The sequence below is a fragment of the Saccostrea cucullata genome, unplaced genomic scaffold (assembly GCF_032062105.1).
Source record: "Saccostrea cucullata isolate Sc308-1 unplaced genomic scaffold, CSIRO_AGI_Scuc_v1 ctg2980, whole genome shotgun sequence".
Lineage (NCBI taxonomy): Eukaryota > Metazoa > Mollusca > Bivalvia > Ostreida > Ostreidae > Saccostrea > Saccostrea cuccullata.
Window position 1 is genome coordinate 43622 of NW_026934369.1, and position 16992 is coordinate 60613.

Below are 16992 nucleotides of genomic sequence, written 5' to 3' on the forward strand. Positions count from 1 at the left end.
GACAGAAGCAGAGTAGTAAAATGGCAAAAATGGTATGTTAATAAGTCACTTAAATGCAAGTATAAGACGATGTACAATGTTTTACACAACTATTGAAATTAACTTAACGATTCCCTTCTTCTTTTCTGGTATGTTATTACTACTTATAGCTATTTTTTAATCGGCAAATTGTTTATGAAGTTTACATCAGTGAAGACCCTAACGAGATTTTTTTAAAGGTTGGCTAATTACAAATGTAACAAATAAAATAACATAGATTAATTCTCAATATTACCTCGTCAACCATACAGTACTTGCTACCTTTTTCATCGGTTGGTATATTACGGTTCAATTAGAAACTTTAATAATCCAGAAGGTGAAAAAGAATTAGATAGATTACATGATCAGTATGTACATGTACTGACACAAGTTGAACGAAATTAATGGCTTCATTTTGCGGATAAGATTATTCTATGGATTTATTGATAAATTGTTCCTATTTTGTATCATATGAAGAAAATAAGGCAACATCAATTTAATTTCGTGTTCGTCAGACGTAAGATAAAAAAACGTACGAGCGGGCAAGCGGTTAAATAATAATATAATTATTTTTTGTAGGCGATTTTTTAGGCGGAGAGTGTCACGAGGGTCCGACGAAAACAAACATTTTATTGGTGTGGCCTGATAACAAAAACATTTTGAGGTGAATTAGATTTATTTTTCTTTCTTATTTTTTCAGTAGTTTTAAAATCATCTTTCAAGAAAATCTTATTTGATTTTGTTTTATAATTTATGAGTTATTGAAACTCATATGACGATATCCCCCAAAAGTGAAAATCGAAAACTATCATTATCTTCAATATCTCACCCGCACATCTGTCACAGCCTTGATTTTTCTTTGCATGAAACCCGATGTTCCTTTTTTTCTCATTTAGGTAAAACGAAAACCACACCCCAATGATCTTCCATAAAGTGTAACAAAATTGCAAGAAATGAAATTCATATCGTATGTAAATACTGAAAAACATTTTTTATACCTAAGGTGCATCAAATGGCACAACAAGATTTGTTGACAAAGTCGTCGTCATCAATTTGCACTTGTTTTGGGTTTATTAGCGGTTTCCCTAAGTGACGCCATACATTTTACGGTTGAGTAATTTTGAACACTAATTTTGGTGCATAGTAACTAACATTCTCATCTGACAAATTTTCGTAATTTTTCTGTCATGCGGTCATAAAAATTTCGAATATCATACTATCATGCGTTTCTTTTTCCCTTTAGTATAATTTTTTGTCAAAAAAGATTTATTTTCAGCAAGAAAGCCACAAGCACTGAATTGATTCTGCAAAATTTCTTAACCAATTACTATGCTAATATATACTTTAAAAAGTATTACCAAAGCAAGTGCCTGTAACATAGCACCAATCATCTATTAGTGTTTGACAAACCTATGATTGTGCATTTACCCCCCATTCACACACATTCGTTACCACACAGCACTTGTGAAGACTTCGCTACGTTTCTCTTGCAATTACTCACGATCGGCCACGTTTTCAAACACGCTTTAATTGTAATAGATGCAGCGTCTATGTGTGAAGGGGGTGGGAGTAGTAATATCTGCCAGAAAAGCTTTAATTTTTTATTCCAAAAATTGTACATACTTAGTTTTGAGTGATTGATCCATGCTGATAAATGTTTGGAGAGACGATTTACTTAATAATTACTTAATGCTTACTCATTACTTAATGATACTTAATGCCCCAGTCACACATTCACGGATTAAATGCCGGATTAGCTACGGAAGCGATCCGGTATCATTCGTGGCGATATGTATTGACCCGTGGCTTTTCCGTCTGTTATCGTATCCAAACGTAGCAATACTTGTATAGCTGCGACAATTTTTGAACATGTTCAAAATTCCACTACGGATGAAACCACCGTAGTACTTCCTTAGTAAAACTTACTAAACCGTTTTAGAACGTAGAAGTCCGTTTTAATTCCGTATAAATCCGTAGTAATTCGTATGTATCAATTTTTCAAGGATTGTTTCGATTTGATACGGAGAGCTACGTGATTATACGGTTCTAGTACGTATTTACTACGGATAAGAAGAGTTTGCTAAGATCTTTTTACGTTGCGACACGGGCCAATTACGTTTTATTACGAATAACTAAGGAATCTTAAGATTTATTACGTTTTTATACGTTTTATAGCGACACTGTACGGAGTACGAAGGCACAAGGCAAAATTCTAGGATAAAGCGTTGCCATGCATGCCATGCTTATCATTTTAATGTCAGTCATTCAGCTGACATTTATAAACCCTATAAAAACTGTGTGTCTGACCATCAGTAGCAAAATTTTTATCAAACATGAATAATCAACAACTGATGCTTGCTTTGGAAATGCTAGAACTAGACATTGACATTTCACAAAATGCCAGGGCAATGATTCAGGCCATCCAAGAACAGAGACGTGATCGAAGGCAGCGGAGATGGTGGACGAGAGATTGGCTTCTCCGAAGACCTATCCATGGCCAGTATGAAGCCTTAATGTCCGAGATGTATGCAGAAGATCCATCTGCATATAGGAATTTTGTACGAGTGGACCCTCTTATGTTTCAAGAACTGTTACACATGGTTACTCCAAAGATTAACAAGCGCAACACTTGGTACAGAAAATCTATTGACCCTGGTTTGAGACTAGCAATTACTCTGAGGTACCTAGCTACGGGGGACAGCTACCACACACTGATGTATGGTTTCAGAGTTGCCCACAATACAATCTGTGGTATAGTAAGAGAGGTATGCGAGGCCATAGTGTCTGTTTATTCAGAAGACGTTCTCTTGACACCCACGGAACCTGAACAGTGGAAAGCTATAGCAGAACAGTTTGAGGCTAAGTGGCAGTTCCCCCACACACTAGGTGCTCTCGACGGAAAACATGTACCCATTAGGTGTCCAAAAAATGGAGGATCGTTGTATTATAACTATAAAGGTTACCACTCTATTGTACTGATGGCTCTAGTTGACGCTGACTACAAGTTCCGATGGGTTAATATTGGCGCTCAAGGTGGATTTTCGGACGCCCAGATTTGGAACCAGAGTGATCTTAAACAAGCGATTGAAAGAGGATTAATGGGACTGCCAACAGCGACCCCTTTTCCCGGTGATGATAAACCCATTGGCTACTATATTATCGCAGACGATGCTTTTGGTATGAGGACCTGGCTTATGAAACCTTTCTCTAGACGAGGTCTTTCTTATGACGAGAGGATTTTCAACTATCGGTTATCTAGAAGTAGAAGAGTTGTTGAAAATGCTTTTGGTATTCTTGCAAATCGATTCAGATGTTTACTATCAGTCATGAATCAGGAGCCCGAAACTGTGCACGTCATAGTTTCAGCCTGCGTGTGCCTTCATAACATCATGAGAATGAGATACCCTGGGGACCAGAACCTTTTACTTGACCAGGAAGACGAAAGACACCAGGTAATTCCTGGGGCATGGAGAGATGGTGTTAACATGGATGATTTACAGATTACCAGGGGTGGAAATATGGACACATTTGACGCTAAACAGCAGAGGCTTTATATGAAACATTACCTTAATTCCCCAGTCGGGTCTGTTCCATGGCAGGACAAGATGATATAATGACTGTTCTAAAGTATTGTTAAAAAGTCAGAAATAATCAATGGATTATTACAACTTTCTTATCATTAAAACATAATTTGGTCATTGCTTGCTTATTATATCTGTAATTTGAGTGTAGAAATTATAGTAAATATTTGTCAATAGCACGCTTTGCATTCTCAAAGTTGAAGTTATTAAAACAAATTAAAAATGGACTTAAAGATTTGAATGCCCCTTTTACTCTTTCGTTCTTACAACAATGTACCGGATTAAAAATATTTTAGACACATCAATGACGATCTAGCTAAAAATTGATAGGTGAAAGTAAATAAGAACATGAAGAATATAGGAAACTACAAAACCAAGACCAATCTATTTACTCATATGCCGAATCTCAAATCTTTTACATATTAACATGTACAGACAATTTTACCAGAACGACCCAGGTTTCATATTTTTGATTATTACATCATGTATTTGTGTATACAGCCTCATACAATTTGGAGTAATTTACTGAAAAATTTTGCGGAAACAGGCAAATACCTAAACTAAAAGACATATTAACAAACAATAAAAAAACAAGAGGCCCATGGGCCTTATAGGTCACCTGAGCATTATGCAACAACTTTCCAGTGATTAAACTTGATTCATGTTTTAAGCCAGATGTTATGGCATTCACAATTTTGAAAGAGGCACCATTGATCATCATAACAATACACTTAGCAGTTGCTTAGTTTGTTTACTTAATACCCATACGCAGGGTAAGGGAAAAAATGCATTTCAACTAATCAGTAATATTCAGCAATAATCAGTAGTGCCCCTACCATACATGAACCCCTGACCCTTTGGCCTTGTTATTTGATTAATACCAAGGAGCAGATTTCAAACCATTCATTCATTTTCAGTATATAAGTACAGCCCCCCCCCCTCTATGGTACCCCTGACCCTGGGGCCTTGAAATTCACAATTCTGTAAGATATGGGCACTTGTCTATCATAACTATATGCATCATAACTTTATTTGTAGTTCATCTGCTTAATACCCTGGAGCAGAGAAGAAAATTTTTAAAGATTTAATGTATTTTCACTATATAATCAATAGAGCCCCACCATAACACCAGAACCCCTGACCCTGGGGCTATAAAATTCACAATTATGGAAGAGGCATTCTTGCTCATCATAACTATGTACTTAGTTAGTTTATTTATTTCCTAGGAGCAAAGGAGAAGATTTTCAAAGAATTCATATATTTTCACTATATAATCAATACAGTCCCACCCTAACCCCTGACCCTGGGGCCATATAATTCATTATTATGGTAGAGGCACTCTTGCTCATCATAACTATGCACTTAGTAAGTTTATTTAATACCCAGGAGGAGAATTGAAGATTTTCAAAGAATTCATGTATTTTCACTATATAATCAATAGATCCCCGCCCTAACACCAGAACCCCGACCATGGGGCCAAAAAATACACAATTATGGAAGAAACATTCTTGCTCATCATAACTATGCACTTAGTTAGTTTATTAAATACCCAGGATCAGAGAAGAAGATTTTCAGAGAATTCATGTATTTTCACTATATAATCTATAGAGCCCCGCCCTAACACCAGAACCCCTGACCCTGGGGCCAAAAATACACAATTATGGAAGAGGCATTCTTGCTCATCATAACTATGTACTTAGTTAGTTTATTAAATACCCAGGAGCAGAGAAGAAGATTTTCAGAGAATTCACGTATTTTCACTATATAATCTATAGAGCCCCGCCCTAACACCAGAACCCCTGACCCTGGGGCCATAAAATTCACAATTTTGGTAGAGGCACTCTTGCTTATCATAACTATGTACTTAGTTAGTTTATTTGATACCCAGGGGCAGAGAAGAAGATTTTCAAAGAATTCATGTATTTTCACTATATAATCAATAGAGCCACGCCCTAACACCAGAACCCCTGACCCTGGGGCCATAAAATTCACAATTTTGGTAGAGGCACTCTTGCTTATCATAACTATGTACTTAGTTAGTTTATTTGATACCCAGGGGCAGAGAAGAAGATTTTCAAAGAATTCATGTATTTTCACTATATAATCAATAGAGCCCCGCCCTAACACCAGAACCCCTGACCCTGGGGCCATAAAATTCACAATTTTGGTAGAGACACTCTTGCTCATCATAACTATGTACTTAGTTGATTTATTTAATACCCAGGAGCAGAGAAGAAGATTTTCAAAGAAATAATGCATTTTCACTACCTAATTATTTAGCCCCGCCCTAGCACTAGAACCCCTGACCCCAGGGCCATGAATTTCACAATTTTGGTAGAGGACTCATTGCTGATTACAATCATGCAAACAGTTTGACTGCTCGATGTCCAGGAGTAAAGAAGAAGATTTTTAAAGATTGCATTAATTTTAGTGGTTTTGGCCCCACCCCTCAGGCCCCAGGGGGGCAGGGATCATGAAATTCACAATTTTTGTTCCCCTTCACCCATAGATGCTTTATGCCAAATCTGGTTGAAATTGGTTCAGTGGTTGCAGAGAAGAAGCTGAAAATGTTCAAATGTTAACGCACAACGCACGACGCACGACGCACGACGACGGACGAAAACGGATAGCAATAGGTCACCTGAGTTTACTCAGGTGACCTAAAAACAAGAAGCCAAAAATAAACGAGAAAAAAAACTTTTAGCCGCATCTAATAAAAAAATCCCTTCGCTTCATCAATCATAAAGGCACATCTACTTTATATAAGAAAAGTTGTTTGAAAGTTTCATGAAAATTCATCGAGTGGTTTAGGGGGAGTTGCGGGTGAAAGATACGGACAAGACAGATCCAGGTGTTAAACGGGGGTATAAAAGGGTAACAGCGTTGGCATTGTTAGCATGTTTTACAATGAACAGTAACAAAGTCAAAATGATTTTATTAAATTTAAGAAAAAAACAAGACACAAATAAAGCAACGTCTATCTATTGCAAAGACTGACTTTAAACTACAATGTTATATGGCTATAAAAGTCCTCACTATAGACATAAAACTATTAATGCAATATTCTTCCTAGAAGGTATAAAAATATAAAGAATGACACAATGATTTACAAGAGCTATTTCCATTTGTACTTTACTGTACCTATATAATTTCTAACTTAAAAACAAAAACCAAAACAGAGAACAGTTTAAATTTCAATATCACTACTACAAGACGAATCCATGGTGGAAAGGCTAGGGAAATGAATCAAATTCCTAAAAGACTCCGTCTGACCACCAGTATTTGAACTTGCACGTGTAGCTGTCGCAGATTCGAATGAGGGGCCGGTCGTGTCTGTAGCATTAGAACCGGGACCGGTGGAAGATGATGTACTTGAGGCTGACAATGTTGCGGAATACGACCTGCTCATATTTGTTGTTGGAATGGGAAGCATAGCAGAAGGAGGCGGGGGTTGGTACTGTTGTTGCCATATTGGTAAATATCCTCCAGGGCATGATGAGTAGTTTAAGGTCTGCAGACGTCTCGCTGTGTCGAAATCTGAATGCTGATATTGCTGTAAATTGTTAGCCTGCTGTACGCGTTTTGAACGAGCTTTAAAAGAATTTACCAACTGAAGAGATTCTGCCTGAAAATCAGTCCACAGTGAGTCATCAATCTCTGATATTGCCGTTCCAAACCACTGTGTCCACTGACGCCGTTCAGCTACATTAGGGTCGGCTGGCTCGGCAATTTGTTCCAGAATTTTTTCTTTCAATTCAGTTGACTGTTGAATACGTTCTTCCAAACGCTGAAGGAAAACACTAGTATTTTCTTTATTTGCACTCTTCTTATTTTTTGTCATATCCGGCTCTTTACACGTTCCTGAGGACGAGGAAGGCGATATAGAGTCAACCCTATCATCTTCATGCTCTTCATCATCGTCATTTTCTTGTGAAGCAAGTATTCGTTCAGGATGTTTGTCACGAATTTTGGCGATGAGCTAAAACAGAAACAGTTTCTGTTATTAAATAGACATTAAAACAAAATAACAACAACATTCAGGCAAGTATTAAAACCGCACAAAACCTTTTTAAAACATGATCACATGAAAAAGTGCATGTGGCAACCTTCATGAAAACAAGTTAAAATCCTCTGAATATAAGAAAAGAAAAAAATTTATGGAACTTACGTCTACTCCACCTCGATTAGGTATTCTGTAGATATGTTTTGACAGAAATGATAATTTTTCCAAAATCCACTTGTCTCTGTCTGACAAACGACCCCCTGATCCTGAAGGCCGTTTTGTCAGCTTACCATACTGCGTGCGTATGCTGTCCATCCAAGATTTTAACCTTGGTCCTGTGGGTATAAGAAAAAAAGACTTTATATTATTAATCTAACACTCATTCAAATATCTCCTTAGTAGCTAAAACTGTATATTTTTATAGAAAAATAAATTAAGTATGGCAATATTCAATTTCTAAAATAATGACTCCTAATATTAATGTTATGTTCCAAATTTGGTAATTGAAATGTAGATAATATATTCCAAAGACATTGTATCTCACCATCACAAACGCCAAGCTCTTCTGCCTTTTCTTTCCATAGGGCATTTTTCTTCTCGGTAAGTTTGTAATCAGCATTGCCCTTATCATACAAATATTCATGCTCTTGGAACCATGACACTACATCATCTTGTTGAATGCTAGTTAGGTAAAGGGGCTGAAGCCGGGTCTTTTTACTGGCTACTCCAGTATCAGAAGATTTGTTGTTTTCCGGAGCATCCTCGCTTGCTTGCGTTATACAAGTTTCATCCACCGCCTGCTTTTTACTTTTTGCAATTACTCGTTTACAAGATCTTTTTTTGGGTGGCATCTTTATTCGATGGAGTTTGGAAAAGAACTGAACTGGTGTACGGATTCCACGGACTGTGTAATAATCGTGATTGTCCGAGAAGTCGCGTGGTGAATCGTGGCGTCCCGTAAAAGACCGATTTTATCCGTATTAATCCTTACCTACACCGTAACAAACTGTATTCATCCGTAGCGCAGTTGACTTGGCACTTGTCACTCCGTATTAACTCGTATTGTTTCCGTATTAAAACCGTATTTTACCGAAGCAACCCATTTCAAACAGGCACTAAATTTATCTTTTTTCTACCTTATTCTTGTAAGTACGTAACAATCCGTATTAATTCCGTAGTGCATCCGTACTAACTCCGTATCAATTAACGATAATTAGATTTTCCGGTGTCAACCGTGGAAAATATTCCGTAGTAGAACCGTGGAGTTGATCCGTGAATGTGTGACTGGGGCATAAGCCTAGGTCACACCGTCACGGTAATGGACACGGATTGCAACGGTTAACCCCGATTTTATAAACCGTATGAAATCGTAATGCTAATGCGATTTTTTGGCGCGAAAAACAAACGAAACGGTTGTTTCAAGATTATTGAACGGTTCAACAAGGTTTGGACACGGTTTTATTAAGGATCATGCCATTCACGCCACGGACACTCTTACAGACAACCACGGTATCCTGTAGTGATACCGTATAATGCTACGGTCTCTTAGTGATTGTTAAGCTACGGTTACGGCCAATCAAGTTAATGCTACAACGCCCCAAGGCTCTTGTGCGAGAATGACACGAATGATGAAGATTTTTTAAGATGTCTTACTTCTAAGCAAGTAAAAGACATTGGGGAAAATGTAATCGTAATAAAGTTCTCTGTAAATGGACGCCAGCAAAAACATTTTTCAAAAATACCGATATAAAGAGGAATCATTGAGAAATCAAATGTTACTATTTCATTTCTTATTTTGAAATACAAGTGGCTCATTCTTATTTTTTAAATCCTTATAAAAGTTGACTTATTTTCAGATAACTGTTATTTATCAGAAATACATGCCGATGTGTTAAAAGTTATGGAAATTTATTCAATATTTCTAGATCTAATCTATATTTACAATTTAGTTTATTCACTTTTACAAAAATCATTAACAATGTATTTTCTCTCAATATTTTTGTGATTTTTTCATATTAAGCTACGTTGCCAAGACACTCTTCCTGTAATTGAGTGTAGTAGCTAGGGTCCTGATATATACCCGGTCTAGATTTAACTGGCCAGCGCATGGCGGTTACCACTTCTAAGTATCATTTGCCTAAACCAAAATTTGGTAATCTCTCAAGAATCTAGAAATGATGTAACGGATGAAAGATACGGAGATAATGAACAGTTTTCAATCTCAAAAGTCCATTCAAACATACAAACCAGGAGCAAAGCAAACACGGACCTCTAAAATATCAGAGTTGGGATCAGCTACCAAAGTGGAGTTAGCAGCCCCACCGACCGGTCACACCCGCCATGTGCTCCTTGATTTCATCGGGAAATATCGGAAATATAATATAATAATATAATAATTGGATGTGTAAATAATGGTCTTACAGTAAAGTATAAAAAATGTCAGTGAGTTTTTGACTTAATGATAGATTGAATTTTCTGACAAGGTCATTGTTTTGACTAGAGAGCTTACGAAATTATGACTTAAAACAAGACTTTTGATATTCTTTTTTCATAAACTTGCTTGTAAGAAATAAGGGTATGATCATCGATATGATAAAGGACAAGCACTGTGCTTTAGGATATTCAAGGTTCCGTTCTTCTGAATGTCTAAGCAGATACAGGTCAGCACAATAGAACTATTAAGCGGTTCTTTTGTAGTCAGGACACTGTAATCTGTCAACCAGAATTCCAGACATGACACCTGAACGGTCGCAGTTGTCAATTTTCTCTTCCTCTTAAAAATTTGAACTTCGAAAAATCGTTTTTTTAGCCAGATCTTTAAGGTGATAGGGCCATCTAAAAGTACAAAGTGACACCTTTTTTTTCATTAGCTGGGATTGAATGTGTTGCTTGGAATGCTTCATAATACTTTCATAGTAACTGCTTCATGTTTGTCATCAATTAAAGCGCATCGATATGATGCATATGGTTTGACAGCCATCGCGAGCAAGGTCCATCGGCAATAGTTTTCCATTCATTGTGGTTGATGGGTAGACACGTTCTCTTTCGATCTAGTTTTGGATGATGACTTTACAAATCTCACGGGAACCTGAGAGAAACTGTCCGGAAAAACTCTGAAATTATGTGACAGTGTGACTTGGGCTTTACGAAAAATAAAAATACCAGAAGGAAGAAATCCTCTATTTTTAATCTTTGAAGCATGGCAAAAGAAAGACGACACAATAATATGACCTCGACGTCTGAAGGGTGTCAGTCTATCAGCAGAACATTGGAGGCTGTTATATAAGACATAAAAATAAAATACAAACCATTTATCCAGGGAAATGATGTCTTAAGAATATATATCATATCACCATACCTTACAACTCTACCAACCTTATAATCTAAGTTTTTAAAGATGCTTAATCTCCAATTTCCCCAGCAAATCTGATTTTTATTTCCAAGGCACTTTCTGCTGCATTCTACTTCTGGCTTTTTATTGCTTTGTGTGAGATAGTTGCCAGAGTGACACCAGTCTGCGGCCTGAAACATATCTTAAACTATAATTGTTTTAATGATGATTATGCGTTAAAATTTGATGGATAGGGCCTTCCATCCTCTGGCTGATATTGGTGTCTCGGGCTGATACAGGATGTGATATGGAAAAGGCTATGTGTTATTTTCTATTTACAATATTATATAACTCATTCTTCAGTACTGAGTTCAGATGTGTGACCAAAGGGTTATTTTTTAAAAATAATCAGTTTCATAATTTATGTATATTAATTGAGTAAGTACCCTTCCTGCTTCTGAAAAAAATTGATGGGAAGATAATCTGAAGTCTTAAAGAGGAGATAGGTGTCCAAATGTACAAGCATGTCTGAAATTTTATGTACGTAACTTGGTGTCCACAGTGACTGTTTTTTAAATCAATAAGCTATTCTTTTCTGGTGAATCCTTTTTGAAGTATATAAACACTAGTTTGCATGTTTTATTGCATGACTTATTTCTGCCTTATTCCATTATAATTAGAAAATATATCCAAGATTACCAATGGACACCGTTACTTACATAAGCACTAAACAAGTAACATGTTACTAGAATTTAACAAGTTGTTAAAATATGAAAATAATGTAATCAAAAAGGTATGATGAAATCATGTTTAATTTTTTATTAAATGGAATTTATTTAAAAAGTCACAATTTTTATTTCTAGTTTCAAAAAAGGAGAAATTATATAAGTAACATGGACACCTAACTCCGAATCAGGCTTTAAAAACGAACAAAAAAAATAACAAGACAATCGAACACTTGTCTTTAATACTTTTAATATTTCATTTCAAAGCTTAATAATAGACTAGTTTTCAAAGAGAATTAATGCAGACAAGTAAATTGTCAGATGGATTGCTAAATATCCTGGGTCTTCTATTTTGAGTCTTGGATCTTTGTGTCATTGTTACGAACATAATTCAGTCATTTCTTGTAAATCTGAAAGAAAAAAATATATAAAAAACAAAATATAATATGATGTAATCAACACATATGCTGTTTAATTATATTTATTATATATCCTTGATAAAACCAGAAAGAAGGCAATTAAAGTACAAATTATGTCACTAATTCAAGTTTTCGTGTCTCTGTTATGAACGTAATTGCGTAAATGATATGGCAATATTAAAACAAATATTCAAAAAGTATTCATCCTTTGATAAGAGCAGAACAAAACTAACAAATATAGAATAAAATATAGTACAATATAACTTTATCATTAATAGATTATACAAATAATGCAAAAACACATGTTCGTAACAAAAGACGCGAATCAAAAGTCAAATGTTAAACCAAAAGTACTCGACTCGGACAAATTTATGCATTTTGTATGGTCATAAGCAACATATTTCAGTTTCTGATTAATGGCTACATGGTATAGAGATACAATGACTGTATTTATGTGTTAAAAATTCACTAAAATTGATACAATATGAAAATACTTACCGAATCTATTATGTACGTAACTTCTGTCTTCCACGTGGACACAATGAGCATCGCCATGTTTTTTTGCAGACAGCTGCACAACCTTTCTACTTTCGTTTTCAATTTATAATTATACCCCTGCTACGGACTTCCTGAGCCAAACTTATGATTCATTGGCTGTTATTTTAGCAATCATACTGAAAGCTATTATGTTCGTAACGGTCAAGACACCAAACATTTTACAATCAGAGATCATTTTAAAATTACAAAAAGAACTGAGTTATGTTCATGAAGCATATTGTTAAAAATAATTTATCATACATACTCATTAATTAAACACAGAAATTGAACTTGACAAATTATTTAATGTTTGTAGAGAGGTGTTAAAAAGTTCAATGCATATGGACACCATGCGTTACGAACATAAACCACAAATTTTTAAGTTCAGAAAAAAATAATTAGGATAATTTTAGCATGTTTGACAAAATAAATATATTATTTCATTTATATGCTAAGATAATGTACACATATATCATGCCAAATGGTTTTATTTTTAAATAAAACAACATCTTTATGCCTATTCGAAAATTATGTCACATTTTCTGCAATTGAAATCCCGTAAATGCAATACAACAATGATCAATATTTTTTTATTCCTCAACTCATATCCATAAAACTATTTATACTATATCCTTACACAAGTATCCAATCATATCAATATCAATCTATCTGCTTCCACTTTATTTATTGGAAAATAAAGGAGAAAAGAAATATATTTTAAAAATTCACCAGTATTGAAGAATGAGTTATATATATTGAAATCAGCTTTGACATTGACATTGTAAAATCAAATAAACAATACCGATTTTAATCTTTAACTGCAAGTTATTTATACAGGGAAATGACAACAAGATGTTTGTTTTAACCTTTATTTTGGCGAACATTGGTCGTGGCATAGTATTTTGTGGGATACCAATTAATACACACAACTTTTGGGCAAACCCACACAAATTAAACAACATTCATCAACAAAAACAAATCATATGTTCAAAAATGACCACCCCTGGTAAACCGCGGGTGGTTACTTATTTAAGGTTACTTATTTAAGTGTAATTAGTTATATGCACAATTCAAGCACAAAACAAATTATATCAACATATCAGCAAATATTTTACATATAAAATGGTTCAACACTTCAACCCCCTTCACATTTCAATGGTAAAGACTTCACAACAATACAGGGTTTATGTAGGCCTCAGTTGCTTTGGTGTGCGCAAACGCCACATGACAGCGAACAACCAAAGGAAAGTTCGCAGTCATCCCACACATGGGGGGAGCACCCAAGCAACTGACAAAAAAGCCCCTCACGGACCAATGTTCTTTATATTTTGTTTAAGGATACACATTGCCTTGTTTTGACAGGAAAAATTCTAAACCCCAACCCCCCCCCCCTTTTGGATATTATGCAGAAAGAGTTTATTTCCTCGGTTATTGAGGTGTACTCCATCTGTCAACAGAAATTGTGACATGTTTTTCAATAAATCAGGGTACTTTATGTAACACCCCCCCCACTCTAAAACTAATGAAGCAGCTACCCTATTGGCCTAAAGACGGAATCGCTCCATTGCTTTATTTCCCCCGAGTACCTCCATTTATTTCGTGGCAGCATCTGTGACCAAGCAAGTGTCGAATGTGGAAAGCGAGTCTTAATAATCTTTAGATGGGATTTAATTTTCTCAATAAGAGTATACTGAACAATTGACCCTATATCGTTTGCCCCACAGTGAATAATCAAAAAGTCTGGAGATTCCTCGTATTCTGATATTTATTTTCAATGCATCCAATCCAGGATTTGTTCCCCCGGTCTGCATACTGATGCCATCATTGCATTCTTAATAATAGAGGAGCCCACACACCAGATTTTAACTGCAGGGACCTCTACAAATTTACGCAATAATTTGAATAATTCTTGTTATATTTACAAAATTACAACTTGCCCCCAGCATCTGCCAAATAGGACATCTTATGTATGATTTATATGCCCTAGACTTCCAACGCCCAGCTGATTCCATTACATGACATCTTGTGAACAACCCGATTCAAATGCTGCAGTGGCTGCCCCGATACGAAATGAATGGGCCCTATAATGTCCCTGAACCCCCAAAAACTGAAGTGATTTTTTTCAAAACCGAAGAGAACTGATACCTGGTAAGGGGATTTTTTCCACAGTGAATAAGTAATGGCCCTTTAATTTTTGGTCTTACTGCGAGATAATCTATCAAAATTGCAACCGAACACAGGATTCCCTCACTTTTATCAATGGCTAAAGAAACCCTCTTTCTGTCCTGATCACATTTTGACATTCTTATTTGTACAAAAACCATGGAGTAATTTGCTTCAAATTAAACATCAATCACTTGTAAAATTGTATTAACACTATTACTAGTAGACTATGTGACTTCCCCTTTTCTGAGAAAAGCAAAGAAGGCTAGTATATAAGCAGCTCTGTACAATTTTGTTTCATAACTATCGCTTCAAATGCTCGGTAAAACCCTAACAACTTTAGTAAGCAACTGCAAGGTTATAGGTAGCCTTGCATCTGCAGACCTACCAGTTTTTCTCATACCCTCAAGAACCTTTACAACTAGAAAGTTCTTTGTTTCATCAACCCAATTATGGATTTTGCATTGAAAAACTAATAGAAGATAGATAATACATGGAAGTAGCATAGGAACACTTCTTTAGTGACAGATAAGCAACAAAGTGAACAACATCCCTAAGAGGTGGGGGCCATGAAATTCCGTACCCACATTCTTTCCGGAAATTATAAAATGAATTTTGTCCTATTTCGTATGCTATTTTAGTGTTGTAAGAGATTGAAGCATCTAGCAATTTATTTATCTGTATCTGTATATTATGTTGACTAATTCTACTGGAAGAGAGTCTGGTCTGGTGCTTGCCTCTGGTGCCAACGTCTTGAAGCGGAACCACTGTTTGCGAAAAATAGAATCTGCAATTTTGTTATCCAAGCTACCAATGTGATTTGCCCTAAATATTACATTGTTGATCATCAGTCTAAGAACCGAATGTCTTACCAATTCCATAAGTCTTTTGGACTAGGAAGATTAGGTATTGATGACACTAACTAGTGAAAGGTTATCAACATGAAACTGAACTTTTTTATGTAGCAACCTAGGTTCCCATATCTCTATTGCTAAAACTACTGGTATGAGCTCAAGAAAAGTCATGTCTCTCAAAAGTTCTTGGTTGTTCCAGTGTTTTGGCCATTGGAGAAAAAACCAACTTCCACTAAAGTAACCCCCACAACCTGAACCTGTACTATCTGTAAATAACTGTAAAATGCTAGAATCTTTAGAATCTTCTCATACAGTATTAGGAAAATATGCTACCTCATTGAAACGGTTCAAGAACACCAGCCACATTCTAAGGTCACTTTTAATGCCAACTGATAATCTTATATGATGATATGGCTCGAAAACTCCACTAAATGCATCATACATTCTTCGAATAAAAGCTCTACTAGATCTGATTGCCTTTGAGAAAAAAATTGGGCATTCCAACTAAAGACTGCATTTCTTGCAGTGTAACTTTTTCCCTATCTAAAACAATTTCAATCAGACTCTTCAAGATTTCTAACTTTGCTTCTGGGATCTTGTCATCTCTAGTGTATCAATTTCGAAACCTAGAAATATTACTTTTGTCGTTGGGCCAGAAGTTTTCTCACGGGCTAGTGGTACACCTAAATCCCCAGCTAAGTTACTAAAAGTAGACATTAGAATTTTACATTCATCACTACCAGACCTACTAGCAAAAAGGAAATCGTCTAAAATAATCTAATGTATTCAATACAGACTTGAACTGAGTAAGACAGTGTAGAAAAGTTGCAAATGTTTCCCAAATTCTGCAACTAATGGAACAACCCATGGGAAGGCATTTATCTATGTAATATAATCCATCTACAGAGAACCCTAACAAGTCAAAATCCCTTGGATTGATTGGAACTAAACGAAAAGCACTTTTAATATCCATCTTACCTATCAATGCGCCCCTTCCCAAATTTGCAATCATATTGACTACACCATCAAAAGATGCATATATACTCCACTGTACATAAATCTGGGTCTACAAAGTCGTTGATCCCCTGGGAACTAGAATAGGTTAAGAGTCAAAATCAGCAAACATCGAGCATTGAATGGAAAGTCAAAATTTTATTTTTTCAAAATCTTTTGTTATATAAAAGATTTTGTCCTATCTAATGCTAAAACACAATTAAAATTTTTTTGGAACGTATGAAGGGCCTGGTATCCAAGGAAATTCATTTCCTTAGCAACGGGTTCATAAATTTTTATGAAAATCAATGATTTTTAGCCATTTTTCTATGAATATGTTTTCTGAATGTGATAAGATAAGGTATTTT

At 35.6% G+C, this 16992-nt stretch overlaps 1 protein-coding gene, 1 long non-coding RNA gene and 1 pseudogene across 2 annotated transcripts; 1 reads left to right on the forward strand and 2 right to left on the reverse strand.

The window, feature by feature from the left end:
- The first annotated feature begins 2351 nt into the window (after positions 1 to 2351).
- Positions 2352 to 3632, forward strand: LOC134240600 (putative nuclease HARBI1). Its single transcript, XM_062722683.1, has one exon. It carries the CDS (start codon positions 2352 to 2354, stop codon positions 3630 to 3632), a length of 1281 nt encoding a protein of 426 aa, XP_062578667.1.
- Positions 3633 to 11891: 8259 nt separating this feature from the next.
- LOC134240599 (uncharacterized) lies at positions 11892 to 12703 on the reverse strand. The gene is made up of 2 exons (XR_009986474.1): positions 12576 to 12703; positions 11892 to 12068 (listed from the first exon to the last, which is right to left on the reverse strand). It is a non-coding gene; the product is annotated as an uncharacterized LOC134240599 (long non-coding RNA).
- Positions 12704 to 14145: 1442 nt separating this feature from the next.
- Positions 14146 to 15564, reverse strand: LOC134240597 (uncharacterized; annotated as a pseudogene).
- Between the last annotated feature and the right edge of the window lie 1428 nt (positions 15565 to 16992).